The 24835-nt window shown below is 40.4% G+C and overlaps 2 protein-coding genes and 1 long non-coding RNA gene across 3 annotated transcripts in view; 2 read left to right on the top strand and 1 right to left on the bottom strand.

Annotated features, from left to right (window-relative positions):
- Positions 1–1910: 1910 nt before the first annotated feature.
- On the bottom strand, positions 1911–5240 carry LOC309367821. Its single transcript, XR_014167372.1, has 3 exons — positions 5129–5240; positions 4376–4562; positions 1911–3377 (listed from the first exon to the last, which is right to left on the bottom strand). It is a non-coding gene; the product is annotated as an uncharacterized lncRNA (long non-coding RNA).
- A 294-nt stretch (positions 5241–5534) lies between these two features.
- On the top strand, positions 5535–21562 carry LOC309354040 (formin-1-like; the record flags this gene model as incomplete). The annotated part of the gene is made up of 2 exons (XM_081883735.1): positions 5535–5648; positions 20531–21562. A coding segment is annotated over exon 2 (912 nt), but the record flags the coding sequence as incomplete, so codon positions are not given.
- FMN1 (formin 1) overlaps positions 21530–24835 on the top strand; it is a 156729-nt gene continuing 153423 nt past the window's right edge. Inside the window, exon 1 of the mRNA XM_081886468.1 lies at positions 21530–22463. Within this exon, the coding sequence (XP_081742594.1) occupies positions 21563–22463 (901 nt within the window). The 5' untranslated portion in view covers positions 21530–21562. The remainder of the gene's footprint in view (positions 22464–24835) is intronic.

The following is a 24835-nucleotide window of genomic DNA, read 5'->3' as shown; positions in this document are numbered from 1 at the left end:
CTACAAAATGAAAAACATCACTCCAGTTCCTCATATTCTCTGGCATATACATGGGTGGGGAACCACTGACCACAAATAAACACTGGCTAGTAAGCCAAGCCAAAATTTGTCAACTTTGGAGTATTATTTTTCAACACCTTTTCATGCTGCATAGTAGTTGTCCTTATTGCTGCTTCTGTTTTGGTTTTCCTTCTAGCATACTAAAGAAAGGGACACGTTGCTTGTGATTTATTGCCACTTACAATTTATGCCCTTTTCCAGGCATGTGATTATTAAATCTATACAAGATCACTGTGCACCTTAAATTTCTTAACCGTGCTGCAGTACTACAGACAGTTTGTGCACATCAAAATCCCATTGATTGTAGTTATTCACAGAAAATGGTATGCCAGAAGGCAGACAAAGACTATATTCAATCAAAAGCCTTACTCAAAAGCTGGGACTAAAATGATGCAAACATGGGATTCCCAAAGGCAGTGGCGTAGCGTGGGGGGTGCAGGGGAGGCCGGCCGCACCGGGCGCGACATCTGGGGGTTAGGGTTAGGGGGCGCAAATCCATGGGTTAGGGGGCGCAAATTACTTGCCTTGCCCCGGGTGCTGACAACCCACGCTACGCCACTGCCCAAAGGCATGCTAATACTAATGCTTAATCCTTCTGCTTTTGAACGGCAACACCATCCTAAGCCCATATGGGGAACATGCATGGAGCAGGGGAATAGCCAAGCCCCCCTGATTCTCACCTGTAGTTAAACACAATTAACGTGGATTTATGGAGCTGCCTCCTTTGAAGATGGTTTAGAACCTGTAGCTGTTGGAGAGTTCCCAGACTGCTGACAGAGGCAGGATGGTCCAAACGGATAACACAAAATCTAGCATGACTGAACTGGCTACCAATCAATTTCCAGGCTAATTTCAAAATGCTGGTTATGATCTATAAAGCCTTGTGTGACTCAGAACCCCAATACCTCAAGGACTGCCTTTCCTCACACGTACTGACCCAGACCGTGCAACCATCATTTGTAAGTCACTTTGGGTCACCTCTGTGAGGGAAGCAAGAGAAGAAGAAGAAGACAAAGACGACGAAGACGACGAAGACGACGAAGACGACGAAGACGACGAAGAAGAAGAAGAAGAAGAAGAAGAAGAAGAAGAAGAAGAAGAAGAAGAAGAAGAATTAATAGAAGTAATATCTACCACTTGAAGAACCCAGGGTGTGTTTGTGTGCAATGGCCTGAGAGGACCTGTAACCTGGAGTGTGCAGTTTTCAAGTTGTATCTCTTCCAGGATCCTGTATCTCAGAAACAGGAACTTCAGTGGCTGAATGCAGCCCCACAAGCCTCTCTCCAACCATGCCCCCTAAATATGTTTAACACCAGAGTGACAGAAGCAAAACCTTTTTTATTTTGTAGTCATGAGATTATACGATGATTTTTGTGATTTAAAATGCGAAACTTGTATGTGTTCATTTTTTAAATTATTTTAAACCAGGGTTGGGAAACTGGTTTTGCTTGTTTTGTTTTTTACTCTAACATAGCACTGATGTAGAAGCAATTATTTGTTTGTTTAAATTTTGTATATATAACAACAAGAAAAAGCATCGCCAGCTCACATTAACAATAAAAATGTTCCATCAGTCCTGACTTAAGCATATGATGAAAGTTGCTTACCTGCGTGAAGAGAGCCATGCACAGACAGAAGCCTAGAAGCCACAGGACAAGCAGAAGTGCGGATGAGCCCTAAGTCTTTATCAAGCCTTCCACTATGACCCCAAGGTCTCATTCCTAGTCAGTCACTGCCACTTCAGACCCCATGCTCTTTTTTGTTTTAACATTCCTGAACAATTTAGTGTCATCAGCAAACTTTATTTTTGTTTTTTTGTGGTTTTTTTGAATTTGCATTTTATTTATTTGTTAACATTCTTATATTACATTGGTAAACATTGTCATATTATATTACAGGACTTACTATAATATTATTTCCAACATGAATACAAAAATTATATACAAATTTTATTAACCTAGAAAGAAAATGAAGCAAAAAGAAGAAAAAACAAAGATATAAAACAAAAACAAAATTTTCCCCCAAAATCATATACATACCAACACACTAGACTTCCTGTCTTTCCCGTTTTATATTCCTTTTTTAGAAATGAATATACTCTTATTATTGTATAGTTCTTTACATATTATCTAATACATTCCTATATCAATATGTGCTCTTAATCTTATTTCTCAACTAAGTCTCACTCCAACAGCAATCAAATGCTAGCATAGATAGCGAACCTTTACTGTATTTTTGAACATATGTTTTATATCTATCCCACTTTTTCATAAATTTTTGTTTTGAATTGCCTCTCAGGGTATTTGTTAACTGCACCATTTCGGCAAATTCTTGTAGCTTGTAATGCCAGTCTGTTATTGTGGGAGCTTCTTGTTCCTTCCACCCCTTTGCCACCAAAGTCCAAGCTGCGGCCGTTGCATATAAGAATACCTCCCTAAAGGCCTTCGGGATGTCCCTGCCAACAATGCTTAACAGAAATGCCTCTGGTCTTTTTAAAAAAGTTATTCCAAACATTTTTTTCAAACTTTGTTACCTCACAGCACACCTTAATTCTAGATCATTTATGAACAAGTTAAAAAGCACTGGTCCCCATACTAGTTCATAGGGGACTCCACTTTTTATATCTCTGCGTTGGGAGAACTGTCTATTTATTCCTACTCTGTGCTTCTTGTTTCTTAACCAGTTACTGATCCATAAGAGGGTCTAAACCCCACTGAAGGTTCCCAGTGTGGCTCTTGGGCTGAAACAGGTTTCCCAGCCATAGTCTAAATCAGGCATAGGCAACCTTGGCCCTCCAGATGTTTTGGGACTACAACTCCCATGATCCCTAGCTAACAGGACCAGTGGTCAGGGATGATGGGAATTGTAGTCCCAAAACATCTGGAGGGCCGAGGTTGCCTATGCCTGGTCTAGATTGACTGGCAGTGACTTTCCTGGATTCCATTGCTGAACTTACATTAGTATCGAGCAAGTGAGTGCAAATGATTGAAATGCTGCTCTAATTTATAAATATATATATAAGACCCAAATCCCTATTGATTCTGGAAGAAATTACGGTACACTGGCATTACTGAGTACAGCATTTTAAGTTCTATGAGGAGAAAATATTTTCTAAAATCAGAAGAAAACGCAGCTACCTTTTATAAATCCCTCTGATTATTAAATTTAGTGATGTGCACTTCCTCCATCACTTTCTCTTACACAGAGTAACTTATTATGGTAGACTTTAAGCAGAACTACTTTCCTTGTTCCTTGTTCTGACTCTTCTCTCTGCTGCTCTCCCATAATGCAGTTTTAAGTGAGGTTGGGGATGTTTGCTGTGGAAAACAAGAACCTTGTGTTAATTACATTTTTTTTTTAATCAGGCACATAGACTGAGCTTTGTTACTTATTGTACAGGCAAGTTAATATTTCTACAAAAGATGGTGTTCCATGAAAAACAGTAAATTCATTTTCATAAAGAAGAATCCATAGTGAACCAACCTTGTTCAATCCTATTCAATTAAACTGTTGTACTGATTTATTTTGAGCGCACTGAACCAGATTATTCATAGAATTCTTCTTCATCAATACTGCTGCTATCCTTGAATTACATACCATTGGCTTGTCGTTCTAGGCAATTAACTATCTTCTTTGTAGGAGCTAAAAATGCTTCACTTGGGCTGCAGTTCTATTCACACACTTTATCAGGAGTAAGCAGTCACTGAGACTTACTTCTGAGTAAATATATATATAGGACTGAACTGTTAGGAAGTAACCTTCCTGATGTCTGAAATGCAATTAAAGACTTGAACATTTTGCATGTTGTAGAGCTTTGGAAACAATGATGGGACGCTTTTGGGGGAACTTAAGGCAATTTCATTCAAACTCTGTGACTATTTGATTCATACAATTCTACCACAGCTCTCTCTATATAGGGTAAATGAAGCAGCAGGCAGGTTGCATTTATCCTATGTTGAGATGAAAAGCTGATTATGTAGCTGAGTGCAGATAAAGGGGAAACCTCTCAGAGATTAGGTTTTGCTCTCCATGTGCCCTACATTTCTGATTGACATAATCATTTCATAGTGGTTACTTTGCACATTGCCTTTCCTTCTCTTTGTAGGAATAAATGTATGTGGTTTACTTCCTTTGGAAAATAATAAACTACAAGAGACCCCTCTTGAACGTAAGGACTTACGATATCCAGAAGCAATATTTTAAGCTTGCCTTAGAGGCTATGGCCACAATCCGAACATCTCTGTTATTTATTTTACAAATATGTATCCTGAACTTTAGTATTTCCAGGGCAGCTAACAATAATGATCATATTTACCCTTGAACAGTAGTCCCTGGTGCTGAACTGCAAACTCTTTGAAGCTACCACATTTCAGAACTAGTGGCAACCACAACTCCATTCAACACCTGGAATTAACTATGGTTTTCTTCACTGTGGTCTTTAGTTTAAATTTTTGTTCTTGAAGCTCCCCTTTGGACTTGCCACTTTCTGCCTCAGCTTCCCACTGTAAAATGGAAATACTAATAATGTGCTTTCAAAAAAACTGTTGTGAGAATTAATAAAAACTATAAGCCAGTGAACATACAGGCAGCAATATATACCGTATTTTTTGCACCATAACACTCACTTTTGTGCATTGTTTTAAACTTTTTTAGGTGATTATGAATGTCAAGAACAATTTATGTAGAAGTAATGCGGTCTGAGAATTGTTGTTAGTGCTGCACATTTACCTTGGAAAGTACTTTACATTTTTTTAAGCTATAAGTCGCTCAGCTACTTTGGGAGGGACCTGTTTCTTACTTTTTCTAACACAGCTAACACATTCTATACCATATAAATAATTATGGGGCAAGGCACACCCACTAAGTGTGTTTTTGTGTTGATACTCTTTGAGGGGGTGTGTGTCAATCCTGTGGACTGTTCAATAAAATAAATACTAAAAGATCACCCTTTAGAGAGGATTTCGTCCTTCTTTACTAACCAAAATTCCAAAACCAAAAGCTCTCAAAATGTTTATTGTGCGAGTTTGTGTTTTAGCATGAACTGAAGAAAGATCCTGCACAAACATGCTCTCTGGAGTAGCAGGAAGATGCGGTGCTCTGGGAGACCTTTCAAGAAGGCGTGGTGACTGGCTCCTGAATAGGCCCTCATACATAAACGTCTCCTGGAGTCTGCTATGGGCGCCTGTGTCCCTATCCTGGGGTCTGTCACCCACTGCGCCCGCCCACCATTGGTTCGTCTGGCGTCCTCTGCGGCAGAGCCATTGGCCTCTTAGTCAAGCCGGCGGACTGCTCCGCCTTCAGATTGGTCAGCGGCCCTGTCAGTTTTCCCCCTGGTTGAAGCTGCCGCACACACGCACAGCCGCTTCGGTTGTGAATGGGTCGGGAAGGCGAGCGCGTCTTAAGGGGGAAGGGGGAGTTCAATGTGAGGCAGCAGCAGCAGCAGCAGCAGCGACTGCCTGGGGACCAAGGGCGGGCGGGGGATGTGAGTTTAGCAGAAGGCAGCCGCAGAAGCAGGACTGGGCACCCTCTCTTTTCCTCTGCACCTGCGGCAATAGCTGAGCCCAGGAGCGGGCTGCACTTCTCACAAGGTAAATAACAACCCTTTATTTGTCTGTCTGTGGGGGTAACTCTCTCTTCCCAAGTTCCCTGCAGTGTCGCCTCTTGCCAAGATATGGAGGGAAGGAAGCAGACTTTGCTCCCCTCCCCAAAAATCGACATTCAGCTCCAGGGAAGAGATGAAATCTGTACGGTCAGCACCTTTCTTTCCCCCCAATGCAAACATCTGCCATCGCCTGTCCTTCCTGCATCACGCCGGCTTTCTCCTGCAGCTCTTATTAGCCGCATTTCCTAATGCATGATGTGGCTTTCTGGATCACCGATTACAACTGCACAAGGGGCTCCCCTCCTTGCCACTGTAGCTCTAGCCTGGCCGAGCGCGGGACCAGAAGAGGGTAAGAGGTAACTGCACACAGTTTGCCTTCCCTAAAGCGGCTGCGGATCCCCTTCGTGCTCTAGGTGGGCTAGAGAGCGGAAAGCACATGATTAATGTTTACAGTCTCTCCAGCAGTCTATTAACACTCAAGGTGCTACGGGAGCCACACTGGGAAACAGGCAGCAGACCAGCCCTGCTTTGAATGGCAGTATTTGCATGTCCCTGGGTGTAATATAGCAACACACGCAAATAACTAGTTGAAGGGGAAAAACTTGGTGAATTTTTTTTTTTGAGGTGCATACCTTAGAAGTAGATAGATATCAATATCTGTCTATCTGCTTTTCTCTCTTTCCAGTCTAACCAAGTTCAAAGTACTTGCTACAAAGCAAGTCAGCATAAGGAAAGGGACTTTTTAGACAGTCTAGTGAAAAGAGCATCGATGGAAGAATCATGTGCAACTGCGTTCCTGGTTTTGCCTCTCTTGCTGTATGTCGAGATTATCTCCGGCTCATTTATACTTTATTGATTTTGCCAAAAAACATATAAACACTAGGGATGATGTGGCATCCTTCTGTGGTTAGAGTTGAAGGTGGAGCAACGGACTGAGTAGCCTCACAGAACAAAGCATCCTAAAATGTAGAGCGTCAAAAATGTCACATCAGTAAGTAGAGAAGTGCAGGTGCTAATTAGATGTTATGAACAAATGCACTTATTAGAGCCCCAGTACATTTTTGTAAGAAAAGGAAAGCAGCTGTTTGGGTTTGGGGAAGAATTTGGAATGAAGAAGTCAATCTATCATTTAGTATATCGCAACAGACCTGCTAAAACAGACATACATAGCTAAAAAACATGATCGTTAAAACAAATACTTATTTAAAATACAATATGATACAAAAATAAAAATATGAGATACAAATTGCAGTTGAATTGAAAGTATCATCTCATGATGCACTTGAGTAAAGAAGAGGAACATGGCCACTAAATCTGTTATTAACTTGTTTGTACTAGCCAAGGAAGATTAATTTATAACTTAAATTTGTTATATTCTTCTCTATTAAAATTGCATTCAAAAAAGAACCTGGCCCAAAGTTTCGACTACTTTGATAACGCCTTTCCCATATTGTGGAAGGGAGACAGTTAAATCTGTCCCTAGAAAAGAGATGGTGATACTTGAGGATCATCAAAGTATTCAGATATCTGGCATATTTAGGAAATTCAAAAGTTAAACCAAAATATATTGTAGAGCAAGTGAATGAAGAAGGAATTGAGGAAGGGTGGATGCTTAAAACTTTACCTATTTACAATTTTTTCTGCTTCAGATGACTCACAGGTTACTTCCCCTGTCCCATGGGGATCAAAAAGAAAAGGAAACAGACATTGGGGAAAAGATAAGGGGATGGGGAGGGATTTGAAGTGGAAAATGTGTGGACCAATTTGAAGTTGAGCACTTCCCTCTCCCACTCTTCTTCTTGCCAAATTTGCCTCCCTCTCCTACTCATCTGCATGTCAAATTTACCACTCCCAAGCTTTTTAAAAACCGTGATAATCCACCCGCAAAATAGCAATGTCGAGTTTGAAGTGAGTCGCCTTGTAGAGTGATACAGTACTCCCATTGTTAGCTATTTCTGTAGATACAGATACTCAGGCTGCAACACTCGGAAGGACTTTTCGGGTGATCAAGTTTGATGGTGGGGGGACCGTCTACTTGTCAATCACCTGATGTCACAATGACATCAGGTGTCCTGTTTTCCCCTGCGTGGTGATTTGAAATGAAACCACATGGGTACACTCCATAAGGTGCTAGCAATGTTTGTCAAGTGCTGTGCACAAGGCCCTTGCAAGCCCTTATGATCATCAAGTCATGTGGAGCCCCATGGAAGCTCAGATTGGCAGTGCCCACAACCCCACCTGATATCGTATATATGACATGAAGTGTGTGGCAGGTGGGTGTGGCTTAGTCAAGATAGCCTCACAGGCCAAATTGGGAGGCCTCTAGGTTTCCCACCACTGCCCTTGTGCATACAGGAGCTCTAATGAATGCACCTGGTCTGTGGTGGAGCCTGCTGGCCTATCCCACTAGCAGCATTGACAAGAGGGAGGGCTGGACCAAGAACCCCAGGAGAAGCTTAAGGAAGAATTCGGTTCCTATTTGCCCCCATCATTGCTGTGCACGAGCAGCCCAAGCATGCAATACATTGCCAAGTACGATTTCAAAACTAGTATCCCAGATCGATATGTATTCATTCTAAAAGAATGCCAGAATCTTCATTTGTTCTGCCATCTTCCTTGGTATGAATTGAACCATGCACTACACATGTATGTGCAGAACTTTGCCTGGGGTGAAATGTGAGAAAGACAGATTTTTCTCCCTTGAAAGTGCTGGTGATGACCTTTAAACTCCTAATTTGTTTAGGCCCACTCCTGATGGTTCCCCTTCTCCGATACAAGCCTGCCCACTTGTGATGGTATGTGCCATCTTGTATGGAAAGGTGAAAGATTTCTCATGCTTACAAAATACCCTTGGCAGCCCAGTTTGGTGATTATACTTCTCAATGCTGTGCATTTTTTAATGTGCCAAAGGGAGCAACCCACTTCCCATCTGTTTTGCAGTAGACCTGAATCATTCAAATGAACTAGGAAGACTGTGTATTAGATATGCTGCTGTAATGGTTTATCTGGCCCAGGACTGTCAATCTCCTCCTGCAGTAGGTCTTCGGGATCTCTAAGATTCACTGTTCATATTAGTTTGGCAGTGTGCAATCTACTGCAGAGCCATTCTGTGGCACACCACAAAATTAATTTAAGAAGCCTTGGATCACACGGGGGAGGCAATACTGCAGCTTCTCCCCATGACATTGCCAACTGTTGGGAAATTGGGATAAGATGCCCTCCTTAATGGGTCTGAGCTTCTCACATTCATTCATTCATTCATTCATTCAGTAATTTGTGTCCTGCTTTTCATAAAGGAAAAAAAAATCACAAGGCATTTTGCAAAAACCCAACACCAAAATTAAACACTATAATGTAAACAATAAATTTTATACACTTGAAATAGAAACAGTACAATAAAATGTCCCAAAACATCATAAAGCCCACAGAATTAGATAGCAGCATCATTTTAAAATCTGTTGATAAGAGCAGCTATCCATTCAAATAGCTATATTTGACTAGTAGCAAATATTGCCTCATGTCAAATTTGCCTCTCCCAAGCTTTTTAAAAATAGCAACAAGCCCTCCTCAGAATAGCAAAGCAGGGTTTGAAGTATGGGATGGGTAGTCTCATGAAGTCATACTTCCTTTGATAGATACCTGTGTACATACATATACACAAAGACTTCATGGTGTACCATAGTTGTTTCACCTGACTTCCAACGTAGCAGTCAAACTGCACTAACACTTACCATACTTTATTTGAAATTCATGCTGTCCATGGGGTCCTGTAACATAATTATTTATTCTTACCCAAAGAGTTCCACATTTTTGGACAGATATGACTTGGCTATGGTACTCCATGCTCTGGTAATTTCCAGATTGGATTATTGCAATGTGCTCCATGTGGGGCTGCCCTTGAAGACAACTTTGAAATTTCCGCTGGTCCAAAATGCAGCAGCCAGATTACTGACTGAGGTTTCCTTTAGAACTCCTATAACCACCATTCTAAATAGCTGCATTGCTGGCCTGTTCATTTCCAGGCTCATGCTAGTATAATATCTGAGAGAGCCCCGCCCTTTGTAGCTACAGACCCTCTCAGGTGTTAAGAGGAGGCCCTCTTGGTAGTTTCACTGTCCTCTGAGGTTTGGAGTGATGGTGGCTCAGGAGAGAGCATTTTATGTGGCAGTCTATAAATTGTTAAATTCCCTCCTCATAGAGGTGCGTCTGGCACCTTCCATATATAGTCATACCTTGGAAGCTGAACAGAATCCGTTCCGGAAGTCCATTCGACTTCCAAAACGTTCAGCCTCCAAGGCGTAGCTTCTGGTTGGCTGCAGGAGCTTCCTGCAGACAATCAGAAGCCACAGAAGCACCGCCAGATGTTCGACTTCCAAAAGAACATTCAAAAACCGGAACACTCACTTCCGGTTTTCGATCGTGTGGGAGCCCGAACGTTCGACTTCCAAGGCGTTCGAGAGCCGAGGTACGACTGTACAGCTTTTGGCAAATGCTCGATACATACCTCTTTACCTTGGCTTTTGATACCTGAGATGTGTGTTTTCAAGACACACCCTATTCCTGTGACTGGAATTGGTGTTCAGCTGTTTTTACTACAGATTTTTAAATTGATGTAACCTGCCTTGGGACCTGATGATCATAATAGCAATGTTTGGCCAAGTACAGTAGTTTTTTTTTAAGGCTTCCCACCTGAGTTTTCCTTTCTGACTAGCTTGATATAACCAGCACCACAGAAGCTGTTTGTGTTATTAGAGTGCTACATTTTTGGTTAGCGCCTTCAGACTGCTACAATTCATTATCCCTGATGATGTAGAGCTATTGGCTTTAGGCTTCTTGCTAATTGCATTTGTATGTCACAATAATTTGCCTAGATCTGTGTAAAAATCAATAGCAGACACACGTATTCTCTTCAGCACAGCTGGTTACAAGAATGTAGTGCTTTTAACACATCTTCCAGATATTTGTTAACAATGTTGTTATCAGATATTGATATGAATAAACCCTCTTTCAAAGCAACCAAGTCAATGCTCCCACTATTTATTTTTTAAAGTTACTTTTGATGGTTAGTTAAGCTGTGATGCTTAGTACATTGGGGGGAGGATTTCCAGTCAAAACCGTACTCCCTTCCTTAACTAAAAAGTATTTTCTTTGGGGGGGGGGAATCAGTAATTGATGTATTAGATAATTAGAAGTCCTTTTTATAATAAGCTATGCTGTTTCATAATTTACTGTGCAAATGCAAAACTTGTTTATGATCTTTATTTAAATGCATCTGGATTTTTAAGATTTCCATCTCTGAAATGCTGAGAGCAAGTTACAAATATTTCACTCAGAAAATGAAAAAGGTAGAACAAATCAAAGATCGATGTGATGCATTGCCCTCCTTGAGGAGTGTAAGCCAGTGAAAGTGCCTCTTTATATCAATTCCCCTGCCCTTGTTAGGATTGGTATAGAAGAAGGTGAAATGGGTGGTCTCGGTTGAGCTTGAACCAGTGTGGTGTTGTGGTTAGAAAGCTGGACTTGGAGTATAAATATCTGGGTTCAATTCCCTATACAACCACAAAGCTGACTGGCTGACCACAGGCCAATCAACACCTCTCAGCTTCATTCACAGAATTATTTTGAGTAAAAAATTTGCAGAGGTGTGAAGTTTCAGAGGTTGAATCTAGTACAGTGTGTTGTGTTTGCAAAACAAAACACAGCTACTACTTCCAGGAACCCAGTCTTGTGATGAGGGCTCTTCTCTCCACCCCCACCCCCTGAAGATACCATCTGTAGCCTCCTAATAGGCTTTAAGAATGACCGAGAAGCTGGACATAATAAAATGAAAATTCCCATATGGAGAAACAGTAACAACTGAATGTAGAGGAATGATGTCATGTTAATGCCACAATGTCTACTAATTTTAAATCTAAAATATTATTGCGTGGACACTATTTTTCAGGGAACCTTGCAGTTTTTCAGAGGCTTTCCTCAGTGATAAGATTAGCCATGGTAGAGAACATCCCTGAAAGAGAGCTTGCTCACTGCTACCCATGTTCCTCCATAACATGCCTGCAGGGGGATATTGGGTGTGTACTAGGGTGCACATGTGATGGGCACACAGCATTGGTTGTGCCCAACAGGCCTGATCAGTGCCGCTTTGTGCCATTGCAGAATGTGTTTCAGACTCTTCTGCCCTGTACAAGGTTTGTTGACAGATGATTTGATGAGGAAAAAGCTCTCTGAAGAGGAAAGTTTGAAAGCAACAGCTCTAGGAATTCTAGAATTGATATTATAGACGCAGTCCCTTACTCGAGTAAATGCTTCCGATATTTTAGTTCCTTGTAATCCTGTGCTGAAAAATTCTCCCATGTTTTAACAACCATTCCCCATAAATTAATCAGAAAAGAAACTGCATTCAAAAATTTTCAAAAGAGAAAAAAATGAAATTCTCAAGGGTGGGGCGCAGGTTTGGGTTTTTTTGTGCATACCTTATTTTTGAGTTTGCTGAGGGGTGTTTGTGAGGGAACTAACTTTCATTTTTCAAATTACCTCATTAGTGGTCCGCACTCTGCAGCCAGAACACCCATTAATGCCCAGGGGAAACCATCATGAGGCCATTCCTCCTGTAGGGCTTTTTTCAAATCAGGAACCGTCGACATCTAGGGAGGCTGCAGAGTGCTGAAGAAATGGGTACTATTAAAATTTCTTTTAAAAAATATACACACTTTCCGCAGCCACATTGCAACAATAACTTAATCTCAAGGTTCCCAACCCATTGAAATTTGAATCAAATTCTAAAGTGCCCTGGAAATGAGGCAGAAAAATGAAAGCCCCTTTCACAGGGCTGGCAGGGGCAGACAACAGATTTTAGAAAAACATAGGAAGGGCTCTGCTGGATCAGGCCAATTGCCCATCTGGTACAGCTTCCTGCTCTCACATTGACCAACCAGATGCCTATGGGAAGTCCCACAAACAGGATCTGAGTGCAACATCACTTGTGAGTCCTAGCTACTGGCATTCAGAGGCATTTCGACGCAGCACTGGTTCTTTCATTGCACTGAGCAAGCATGCATCATCAACACTGGCTGGCAAGCTACAATGCATTAGATTATTAATATCAGCTTATAATAATGAAATCTTGATGCAGGCTTTGCACTGAAAGAAGCCCTTGGTTTACAATTCCAGAAATGGTGCTGTGATCGCTACGAACAAATATCCCTTCCTGTGCTTTGCAGCTGAGTCAAGAGCCACCATTCAGATTCCCCACGTGTCCCTGATGTGGTGTTGCTCTGCTACATCAGGAGCATTGTGGAATTTCCATTGGGAGTCACCAGTGCTGGTTAGAAGGTTTGGTGCCCACTGTTTAAGTAAGGCAGGGAGAGGGGTGTGATGAAGGAGGGGCCTTGGAAGGGCATTTTGCCATAGGCACCCTTGAACCTGCAGCTTGTTCTGCCTGGGAATCTGTAAACACAGGCATCCATAAGCTGTTAGAACATGATTTCTATAATGTGCCCTTTGTATGGCTTGTTAACTTGGAGGATGGTGGGGGGAGAACCCTTCTCTTAAATAGCTATTCCGTGTCAGACCTCTGTATCCCGAGGCTATTGGCGTTTCCTTCTCCCTGCAATTACCGGTAATTTTTTAATTTTTTCCCCCTTTGGACTTTGAGATCAGCTGAATCTTTCCCATGCTTCTGGGCCTGCAGTTTAGAGTAGGTAGATGTATTTTGCTGTAATATCTTTTATAATATCAAGCCTTTGGGTTATTGAGTTTTGTTTTGTTTTGAGGAAAGCTTTCTGTTTTGCTTAAATAGAGCAGATGTGATGCTATACACAGTGAAGGGCGTGTTATTCATCTAATGCAGCCCTTCACCAATCTGGTGCTCTCCCAAGCAGCATAGCCTCATTTCGGAATAAATCTCAACGACATTTTAAATAAGCACTTAGTCATTTAGAAATAGCCATTTCTAAATACCCCCATTTTGAAGAACTGCTAGGTGGCTTGAAAGTCTCTTCTGCCTAGTCTTTCAGTAAGGTATGATCAGAAAAGCACTTTTTATTATAAGGGTGTGTCTGTTTGGCATTACTGTTTTGACCAAGATCTTCTAACGTAGATACTGTCAGACTCATAGAATCAAAGAATTGCAGAGTTGGAAGGGACCCCGAGAGTCATCTAGTCCAACCCCCTGCAATATAGAAATCTCAACTAAAGCATCCATGACAGATGGTCATCTCCAGATATTAGAAGGTCAAATGCCACTGGAATCAGATATGATGGGGCTTGAGCCATAAGCCCTCCTGATCAGAAATTATGTTTCAGCTGAGAGTCTTGTACAAAGGGAATATGTACAGCAAGAACAGTGTTTTTTCAAAGTATGGAAGATGATTGCACCAATCTCAAACATTGTAATTTAAACAGCAAGCGGCTGCACTGAGCAGTGGCTTCAGATCGCTAACTTAAAAGAGATTCTGCAGAATGAACAGGCACTAAAAAGCTAAACAAGTTTTGCTAATTTAAACATGCACCATTGGGTCATGACCTCAGGGTCAATACAATTAATTGTATTAGCAAAGACTGTGGCATCATGCATAAGGCTACCCATAGATTACTAAATGGTATCCTTGTAAAAAGCAACATGCAAACAACCAATGCACAATTGATCCTTAACACACACAAAACTTTGTAACCAGAAATGGAGTTAAAGGGGGTGGGTGGGAATGCAGGTTACTGTTGTCTTCATTGAAACAACATAATCTAAGTAGTATTTATAAGAATTTGGCACAGTAGTGTTGTTGCTTTTCCAAAATAGTGTAGGTTTTATGCCAGCTGTTTACCATGTGGTATGATTGCTAACCTTTTGCCAAAAACTTGAGTATTTAATGCATACCTTCTATTGAAATGTTACTGTTTCATCTTCATATACAGTGGTACCTCGGGTTAAGTACTTAATTCGTTCCGGAGGTCCGTTCTTAACCTGAAACACCACTTTAGCTAATGGGGCCTCCCGCTGCCACCACACCGCTGAGCCGCCGGAGCACGATTTCTGTTCTCATCCTGAAGCAAAGTTCTTAACCCAAGGTACTATTTCAGGATTAGCGGAGTCGGTAACGTTAAGCGTATGTAACCTGAAGCATATGTAACCCGAGGTACCACTGTAGTCATCATGGTACACCATAAAGGAAGATGGGAAACTGATTTTTATCCAAAGATGTGTCTTAAAGTATTTGAACAGTTTTTTTATAGTCTGCATGCGAAACGTATTACTGTTTTACCAGCTAGAAAATACTGTCCTTTTAAAACTATGCATAAAAACCTAACTATAGTGGTACCTCGGGTTACATACGCTTCAGGTTACATACGCTAACCCAAAAATAGTACTTCAGGTTAAGAACTTGCTTCAGGATGAGAACAGAAATCACACGGTGGCAGCACGGCAGCAGCAGAAGGCTCCATTAGCTAAAGTGGTACTTCAGGTTAAGAACAGTTTCAGATTAAGAACGACCTCCAGAACTAATTAAGTTCTTAACCAGAGGTACCACTGTACTTTTTAAGTGCTTTTCATGGTCCTCTGCTTCATTTTGCTTCTGTATTCCAAAACCATCCTTCCTGTACTTGAGACGCTACACAAATTCATTGTGGCTTATCTTGGTGATCTCCAGCCTTATGTTCTGAGTCATCCCTTTGACGCTTTATATGAGCTGGGCAAGGTTCACAAATCAACTTGTCTGCTTTGCTGCTCAGGGAGGAAGTATATAGCATTTTGCATGCATGGAGCTCCGTTTTGATCTCTGACTGAGGTTGCCAAGTTTTATTTCTTCTTCCTTGAACAGTTCTGCTCTAATAATTAAAACTAGGAATCCTTTGATGTAAGCTTAGACCAGCAGTTGGCTGGGAAGAGAGTGAATGAGAACAACGTAATATTATCCAAAAGCCTGACACCCACTTCCCCCAAAACCACATTTAAAAAGTAACATCTGACCAGAGCCATAATGATTCTGGTCAAAAGAAAGGAAAAGTGATAGAACAGCATTTCCTCTCAAATGCCAGTATTTCTTCTCTTTTACCCATTTTTTTATCTCCAAAGCACTGGTGTTGACCTATAAAGCCTGGAATGGCCAAACACTAAAGCAGGACCACCAAACCGTGGTGCCAAACCAGTAGTTCACTAGTTTCATTCCGGTAACACATATAGTTGAAATTCTATGGAATTCAATTGCAATACAATAAAATGCAATGTTGGAAATAAAAGAAGAAATAAAAATGCAGTTAAAAATCATATAACATCTAGCACTATGGCCACATCAGACAGAAGAATATTAGTAAGCAGTCCACTAAGGCCTTATGGAATTTTCAAGTGGTTTATGTGTGTGGAGAGGGAAGTTTGGGAACCACTGAGCTAAAGTTTTTGAAGGATTTGAAGGCTTGCTTATGATGCTCTGCTCTGGACCTCCCCACTTATGGAACCTAGGTAGGTAGTTATCAAGGAGACACCCAATCTATGGAAAAGCCTCCTTGAAGAAAAATGCTTGGCACCTCTTCTGTTTTTATTTTCGGCAAATTGTTTTATTTTGCATGTCAGCTTGAAGGCTGTTTCATACGTGTTAGTTATTTTGATGCTGTCTTGTGGGATGGCGGTTTATAAATACTTTTAAATAAAGAGAGGATAATAGTAGGTGTCTCCAGATAAAATATCTTCTCCCAGCATCATTAGAGCTTTAATGCATAATTAAATAAATTTCAATTAAGTTTATGTAAGAGAGTAGACAAACATAATAGGTTGGATCCAGACTTCAAACCCCTGCCCCTCCAAAAATCCAAACATTTAAATCAAGTGGACAAGAGAGCCTAAATAAAACTACATTGGTATAATTTTTTAAATTTGATCAAATTGATTTTAAAAAACAACCAAAAAACCCCAGTATGGCCAGGGGAACTGCCTCTTCCATACCCACACAGCTGTGTCTCCCTCAGTAGTGTGGATGGAAAACAGTGGTTTGTAGGTTTGCAAGAAGTTTTGTGAGGTGAATTATTGGAACTATTGCAAAAATGGATAAAGGGAAGGATGGTTAGTTAAGATAATTAAAGGCAATATGAATTTAAGAAATGCATAAGAAGTGGTTAAAACGGTGGATCATCAGAGGTGCTGATGGAAGTCCAAAAAAAAAAAGAAAGAGATTGTATAAGTGGTGAAGTTTTGTGGTATGTATTATAATCTGTATGTTAAAATTAATAAAAATTATTATAAAAAAGGAAAATAGTGGAATGTACATAAGCACATACACAAACACACACAAAGCCCTGTAACCCTGTAATTACAATTGTGGGATAGCAATTGTAATTCTGTATGTAGTTTACAGTGGAAGAGCACTGAATGACAACTTCTAGTGCTACCCCATCTGGAAACACATCAGTATTTGGGGGAGGGCAAGAGGAATAAATTATGCTATGTACCTTGAAGCAGTTTTGGGGTCTGGGTGCTGCATCATATAACAAGAAGATAATTGATTGTGCAAGGAATTTTCTTCAGTTGCAGTATTAGACTCTAGGAAAAGAACATGCTTGATTGCCTTATCGGTTTCCACAAGAATTTCTAGCCCTGATTGGTTGTTCTGCCTAAGCAACAAGAATTAGCCACATGACATATCATTGTCCTTCACGGGTTAAGTATTGAGAAGAATTGTTTTTCTGTATGCTTCCATATTATAGACCGTGAAATCATCTGGAGAACGTGTGATTTGGTCAAGCTTATACACAGGCTCAGCCTTCAGCACAAGATGGCCCTTATAAATAACACTTACATTTTTCAGTTACAGATAGGTAGCCGTGTTGGTCTGCCATAGTCAAAACAAAAAAATTTCCTTCCAGTAGCACCTTAAAGACCAACTAAGTTAGTTCTTGGTATGAGCTTTCGTGTGCATGCACACTTCTTCAGATACATTTCAGTGTTTCAGTGTCTGTTTCAGTGTATCTGAAGAAGTGTGCATGCACACGACAGCTCATACCAAGAACTAACTTAGTTGGTCTTTAAGGTGCTACTGGAAGGAAATTTTTTTGTACTTACATTTTTATTACACATCTTTTAATTCTGGACATTGTCCGACTCCAGTGGCATTGCATGTGGCAGACTTTAATCTGTATTAGAGACTGTGAAGCTTAAGTAGTTAGCACAGAGCTCCTCCTGTGGCATTTCTGATGCTCTTTGACTCCTACTCCCATGATCCCCAACCAGCGGTCAGGGATGATGGGATCTGTGGTCCAAGAACACTTGTAGAGCCACAGGCTCCCCAATTAAAGTAGTGCAGATTATCTGTTGGCCAGATTGTGTGAGGTACTGCATCAGTTAAATAGGGTGTGCTCCTAAATTCCTGTCACTTTCACAGAAAAATTGGGCAGTTATAAAAAACAGAGACGCATCTAGATAATTTTGTAGATGGAAGAAAAGCAAAGGAGTTTTCCAGCGAACTAGCAGTACTGACAATTATGGAAATGGGAAACCATGATCTTTTTGCATCACATTTGTCAAAATCCTATTGAGATGTATGATCTTGTCAGATGTTTCATAAATACTGTACATGGTAAAAGCAATTGCCTGTTGCTTTTGCTGTTGCTCGAGAAAGAAAGAGCATATTGAACAGTGTACGCCAAAATGACCTGGAACTGGAATTGAGCATATTATGCATGTAGCATGGTTAAATTAAATTAGAAAGAGCCATAATGTAATCACTGTGTCCCTAGCTTCCGCAGTGCTGCTAGTACACACTCATCTATCATACTCTTATCAATAATACAGTATGTCAAACTAGATTGGAAAGCAAAAAACAGGCAATAAATGTTTTGGTTGAAATCCACATTTAGAAAGAAATGTTTTCTGTGCTAAATAAAACTGATCTTAAAAGCTTTGTAAGTCATGCCAATTTGCAATTTATATATTTTAAGCTCTATCTTCTTCTTCTTCTTCTTCTTCAGTTTGGTTTTATGCAAAGATCTCACTGGGTGGCCTTTGGTAACCTACTTTAAGAATACAGTATCCCCTCACAGTTTGTGGACTGTGATATTAATATGGATGAATAACATTGAGCACTTAGGAGAAATGCTATTTATATGTGCACAGAGGCACTTCCTCTCCCTCCCATCTCTATACCTCCCCCCCCAAAAAAAAATCTGCCCTAGAGAGTTGGAGGAACAATCTAGAACAGATTTGGGAGAGCACAGGGAGAGGAAGTCCTCCTATGCTGGCAGAAGTCCTTGCGCTGATAATAGGTTCATAGAAATGTAGAGATGAAAGGAACCCCAAGGGCCATTTAGTTCAACCCCTTGCAATGGGACAACTTTGTTGGACAGAACTCTGTATTAGGAAAGTTCCATATAAAGTGCTCTTCTTGAGCACAAAGCAGAGATACCCAGTGCTTCTCAGAATAACATTCGCTAGGGCTTCGTTCACATGGCAGTTTGTTCTATTTTTTCTGACATTTCCCTAGCTGTTAATTTCTGCATTAAAACTGAGCTTTCACATGAGTAAAAACCACTTCTAGAAAACTACTGGAATACAGCACATTTTTAATGCACATTTTCCAGAAAAAAAACCATTTGCAGCCCCTTTAACTCAGAAGATCATGGGAGTAAAGTGATGAGATTTGGGGCAGTATACAGTTTTCCCCTGCTGTTTTCATGGGGTTAGTGGTGACATTGTCCAGTGATGATATTGTGTCGCAGGAGGATGTGGGTGGTGGTGTGTCTAAACCACTGATCCTCTTGGGCTTGCCGACCAGAAGGTCGGCAGTTCAAATCTGCATGACGGGGTGAGCTCCTGTTGCTCTGTCCCAGCTCCTGCCAACCTAGCTGTCTGAAAAGATGCCAGGGCAAGTAGATAAATAAGTACTGCTGCAGTAGGAAGGTAAATGGTGTTTCTGTGCGCTCTGGTTTCTGTCACGGTGTTCTGTTGCACCAGAAGCGGTTTAGTCCTGCTGGTCACATGACCTGGAAAGCTGTCTGTGGACAAACGCTGGCTCCCTCTGCCTGAAGCAAGATGAGCGCCACAACCCCATAGTCACCTTTGACTGAACCATCCATGGGTCCTTTACCTATTGTGTCACACCATACCCATTAGGGTAAATAAAATTTAGCATAGCCCCAAACCTGAAAGGAACATTAGAAAATTGGATGGAAGCTCTAGCATTATAATCAGCAAATCTAACACATCTGAATGTACTCTTAGGTGCAACACTCAACTTTTAATCAATAGTTAACGCAATATCTCATTATATCAAAAATGATAATTGGATTACATGCAAATTGAAATTGTTTTATTTGCTTTTATTAATTTATTTGGATGTGCTTTATTTCATACTAATATTTATACCAGCATTTGAACTTTCAATAGTGTAATCTAGTATTTTAGAGTGTTTACTGGTTCAGTATGTAGGAACATTATGTCAAATCTTGCTCTGTATTATCTACTTTGGCTTGCAGCAGCTTGCAAGGATTTCAAACAGAAGTCTTTCTGACCACAATCTGGAGACGTCTAGGACTGAAACTGGGACCTTCTAAATGCAGAGATACCACTGAACTATAGTCCTATTACAGTACAAATACAAAGTTATGTTGGGAGAAATCTTTTCAGCCATATTCCATTGGCCAAGCAGTTTGTTAATGTTTAGCAGATCAATAAGAAAATAGTAACATAGTTCAGAAACACGCTAAAAAACGGTATGTGTTTTTTCTAGCAATGTGACCAATAACTCATATGCGTCACAGTTCTTGTGACAGGCTGGTATTTTGGATTATATTTTGAAGGAGATTAGATACTTGTTTTTGTTCTGTTTTTTAAAAAATTATGGGGAGGATAACATCTTTCTGACAAGCTTTTCTTCTTCTTTTTAACAGGAAATGTTACTGTAGAAGATTAGTCAGATGCCTCCTCTACTTTCCTTGCATCACATGGTGTGTCATGCAAGGTTAGAAATACTGACCTCATAATTTAAATTAAATAATTAGACAAACACAATGGAAGGCACTTATACTGTCCTCCAGTTGCACAGACCCATTATGGAGCTTTGCTACGTCAGCTTCTATCTCCCCAAGGGGAAAGTCAGAGGGTTCACATACAAGGGCTGTGTAACTCTGGACAAATCCAGTAAACATTATCATCGCTGCTATCGAGTGAGTGAAGGCTCGGAGGCAGTAGGATCGAGAGGGCAGACCTGTGAAAACATTGGAGACATCTTCTTCAAGCAAACAACTACTAAGGATATTCTCACTGAGTTGTATAAACTGAATGCTGAGAAGGAGAGGCTGTTGGCTACTCTCCTTAGTTCAAGCTACATTCTAGGTGTTAAAATGGGGAACCAGGAAGGGAAGCTGCAAGACATTTCTGAAAGCCTGAAATATAGCCATGATGGCAGACAGGGTTTCAAGGATCAACAAGAGTCTCTTTCGGGATCTATGGAGAAGAGGTCCACTCCAAAAAACAAAAAAACAAGGAGATTCAGCAAACGGAGAGAGAGCACTGAGGACTTCATAAACAAGAAAATGAAAAGGAAGACACCTGGCGTTTTGGAGCCAGCAGCATTAAACAGCAAAGCAATGTTGTTGGGAAATGATAAGTTTCTTTCTGCCAAATATTCCAGCTCATTTGCATGTTCTGGTCAGGAGAAGGTGGAAGACAAAGATGATTTATCATCAGATGTGAATAAACTAGCAGAAGGGTCAAGGAGAGAGTGGTATTTGCTTGAGAACAGCCGGGCTTTGGGGTCTGATACAGACCTCTCTGTTTCTTTCTCTGAGTACGACAATGATGTGTTTGGACACTGTTTTGCACATAGCCATAGTCTGCTAGATGATGTAGAGGACACCCTTAAAGGGATCCAGGAGCAGCAGAATGAATCTGAGGCTTTTGAGAAGACCTCAGCCTCTGAAATGGTGCACGGTTATGAGCGTATTGCAGGAAACTGCAAAAGCAAGCCTCAAGTTGGAGTGGTCTCAAAAGCGGAAGTCTCTGAATGTTACCTGCAAAACGTTGGACGCGCCTCTGTGGAATACTGCGAAGCACCTTACGCCTCAAGTGAGGGGAGCAAAGAATCAGTCGGTTCTGGTTTTGCCACTGTAAAACAGGAGAAAGAACAGAAAGGCTATATTCCACAACATAAAGGAGAACAAGACCATGTTATTGACGACTCGTGTAGTCTAGCGGGAGTCGTCAATAAAACCTTACTGAAAGTTACACAGTATGACAGATTAGATGAAACGGCAGAATGGAAGCGATTACAGGCTGTTACAAGAGCAGACAGAAGCCCAGCAGGCTTGGTATATGAGAAAAGAGCTACGGTACCCCAGGAGGACAAAAAGCATTTGTCTTTACACCTACCAATAAATCTGAATCCCGATACTTGCCAGGCAAGGACCATCATTAAACAGGAAGATAAAAGGCCACTGTCTCCGTCCTTAGTAGCAATTAGCAATGTTTTTAATAATTCCTATCCACTGTCCAATACATACAAACAGATGTCGCCTCTTCCTTCTCCTTTATCCTCAAGTCTGCCTAGCCCACAGCTACACCACAGAATACTTCCATTGCCCATGCTTGACACTGAAGAAGAGTCTGGCCCTAGTGATGATTGCCGTTCAAGACATTCCACTACAAATTTCTCATTGGGCAAAGATTTTGAAGCACAGTTGCAACTCAGGTTTTCTGAATTTGGACATCCCGGACTTTCGGTGAGACAACCAGGGCTACATCAAGTTGCCAGTGAGGACGACTTTGAAAAAAGCACCCTTCAAGACAAAAACCGTGTTCAACTACAGCACAAACTGCACCCAGGTTAGTCATATTTAAAATATTTTTAAATGCCAAGAATAAGCCAAAAATCATTGAGAATTTCTGTTGTGTAAGTCCTATTGAAATTTATGAGACCCGCAAAGGACAAGCTGTGGAAGCGTATATCTATATAGAAATGCACGTAAGGTGTGAACGTTTAGTTGATTTGTTATATTAACCTTGTAAATTTGCTGTTGCTTGTTTTTATTTCCACTAGTGAATTGACCAGTCATGTTTTTACATTTTCACAGTAACCTTTTTTCTTCAAGCCTTCAAATATAGGCAAAATATGCCGAAGACTTTTCTTGATTCTTGTATATTAAACAAACAAATTAACAAAAACACTTGCTTTATCATGTTTCAAATACGATCTGCCATATATCACTTTTTAAAATGCATAATGGAATCACAAAACTAAAATAGTACTGTGTCTGCATAACACGGCACATTCAGTTGTTTTTCTATACTGTTTTTATTTTATTTTTAAAGCTTTCAAACTTTATTTTAAAATGTATATTCTTCTACTTACCTATAAGTGGCAGTTGGAGCAGTTTTCCCCTGAGTTACTTCTGAAAACATAGCAACAATTTTGGTCAAGAGACCTTAATTTTCAGGTTTTGCAACTGTGCATGCTGCATGGAGAAATATATACACATCCATATGATGTTATTTTTCTGAACACACATCTTTAACACCACAGTCCTACATGTCTACTCAGAAGTAAGTCCAATGGGGCATACTTTTAGATAAGTATGGTATGTATTGGATTGCAACACTAAGCTGAAACCCTATACATACTTACTTGATAAAAGTTACTTTTGAGTAGACATCTATAGGACCGTCCTGTAAGATATGTTTATGGTAATAAAGACAAAATAACAAGTCAAAGTCTTCAATGGAATTCTGCCCAGAATGAACTGATATCTCAAAATCTGGTGCCTAAATTAAATTTAACTATGCATTCTAAATATAGGCTTTGCGGGTGTAGTTAAATGTGTTTTTGCTACAGATTTTTTTTTACAATCTCTTGTTACTATCAGCAAAAGCTGTCCAAATATTGAATGTAGGACAGCAATAACCTATTTTGTTTAGATGTTTTGCATTCATTGTTGAATAAGGTATGGCAAAATACATTTTTTTCACATGCAAAAGACAGCAATCCTAAAGATATTTAAAATGTCTTTCAGTTTATTTGTTAAAATTGTCTTGCATTTTGCATCATCTTTCCTCTGTGAAATGTTAATTCTAAAATTGGTGCTGGCACATACAGAGTTTCCCTTTTAATAATTTAATTAATGTTTTTGAAGTACATTAAGGGTAAAATAGTTCCCAAATTCACAGCAGATAATTTTCCTATTTACAAAACAGGGATATATATGAACTAAAAAAATGTCTTTCAAAGAATTTAATGCAGTTCCACGGCTGAAAAGCCTTCTGTAGTTTTAACTGGAGTCACAAGGCAAGTCTGGTGAGTCAGATGCTTGTATTCTGATAAATGAACTTTCCTGAATAATTACTGTCACTTTCATTGCTGCAGACAAGCCCCAGGACTGCTTAAAATCAATATAGCAATCAGAAATTGGAAAGATCGCACAGAAATACCGTAGATGCTAGGATAATGGCAGTAACAATTTGGGATGTTGCTATATCTTCTCATTTTCTTTTCCAGTGAAGCCCTCCTTAACAGAAATGAGTTGGCATGTTAATTACACTTCGAATTGAAAGTATCTCTCTGATCAGTGTACATGATAATGTTTTACTGCTAGGTATCTGCAGTAATGGCTGAAAAGCCAGGCAGGCAAGTTCTGTTTAAATCAGTGTGAGGCTTACCTCTCAGTAAACTTGGTTCGAACTGGCTTGTGGGCTATTGTTGTGCTCAACCTCCCTATCTAAGCACTGTGTTCTTTTTAGGTAAGCTACTCAGGTGTGCACAGTGAAGGAAGAAGGGGCAGGTATTGTTTCCTTAGATTCTAGTTTAGTGCTATACCCCAGGTAAACTATTCACAGTCGTCCTTTTGACCTAGTCTGAGTCTTTCTCTTGGCAACTGCAAAATCAGCCTTCCAATAGCATCATAATCTTGCTCCAGATATTTGTTTGCTGTATTTTTACCATTCTTTTCTATAAATTATAACCATAGTTACTTACAAAACAGGGGTGGGGAACCTCAAGTGTGGCCTTCCAGGGCTTTCTATCTGGCCCTTGAGAGTCTATTCAGTGCACACCCCCACTCTAAGCCATATATCCTCATCTCACACCATGTCCCCTCATTGAGTGCTTTTGCCTGGTTGTTGCATATCCTTGAGCTTTGATAATAACTCTTCCTTCACTGGATAGAGAAATGTGTGTGAGAGTGTGTAGAAACTTCTGACCTGGA

Source organism: Podarcis melisellensis (assembly GCF_964234715.1).
Source record: "Podarcis melisellensis genome assembly, chromosome: 1".
In the NCBI taxonomy this organism is placed as follows: Eukaryota; Metazoa; Chordata; class Lepidosauria; order Squamata; family Lacertidae; genus Podarcis; species Podarcis melisellensis.
The sequence above is the reverse complement of the archived record's forward strand: the minus strand, read 5'-3'. Positions and strand labels throughout refer to the sequence as shown.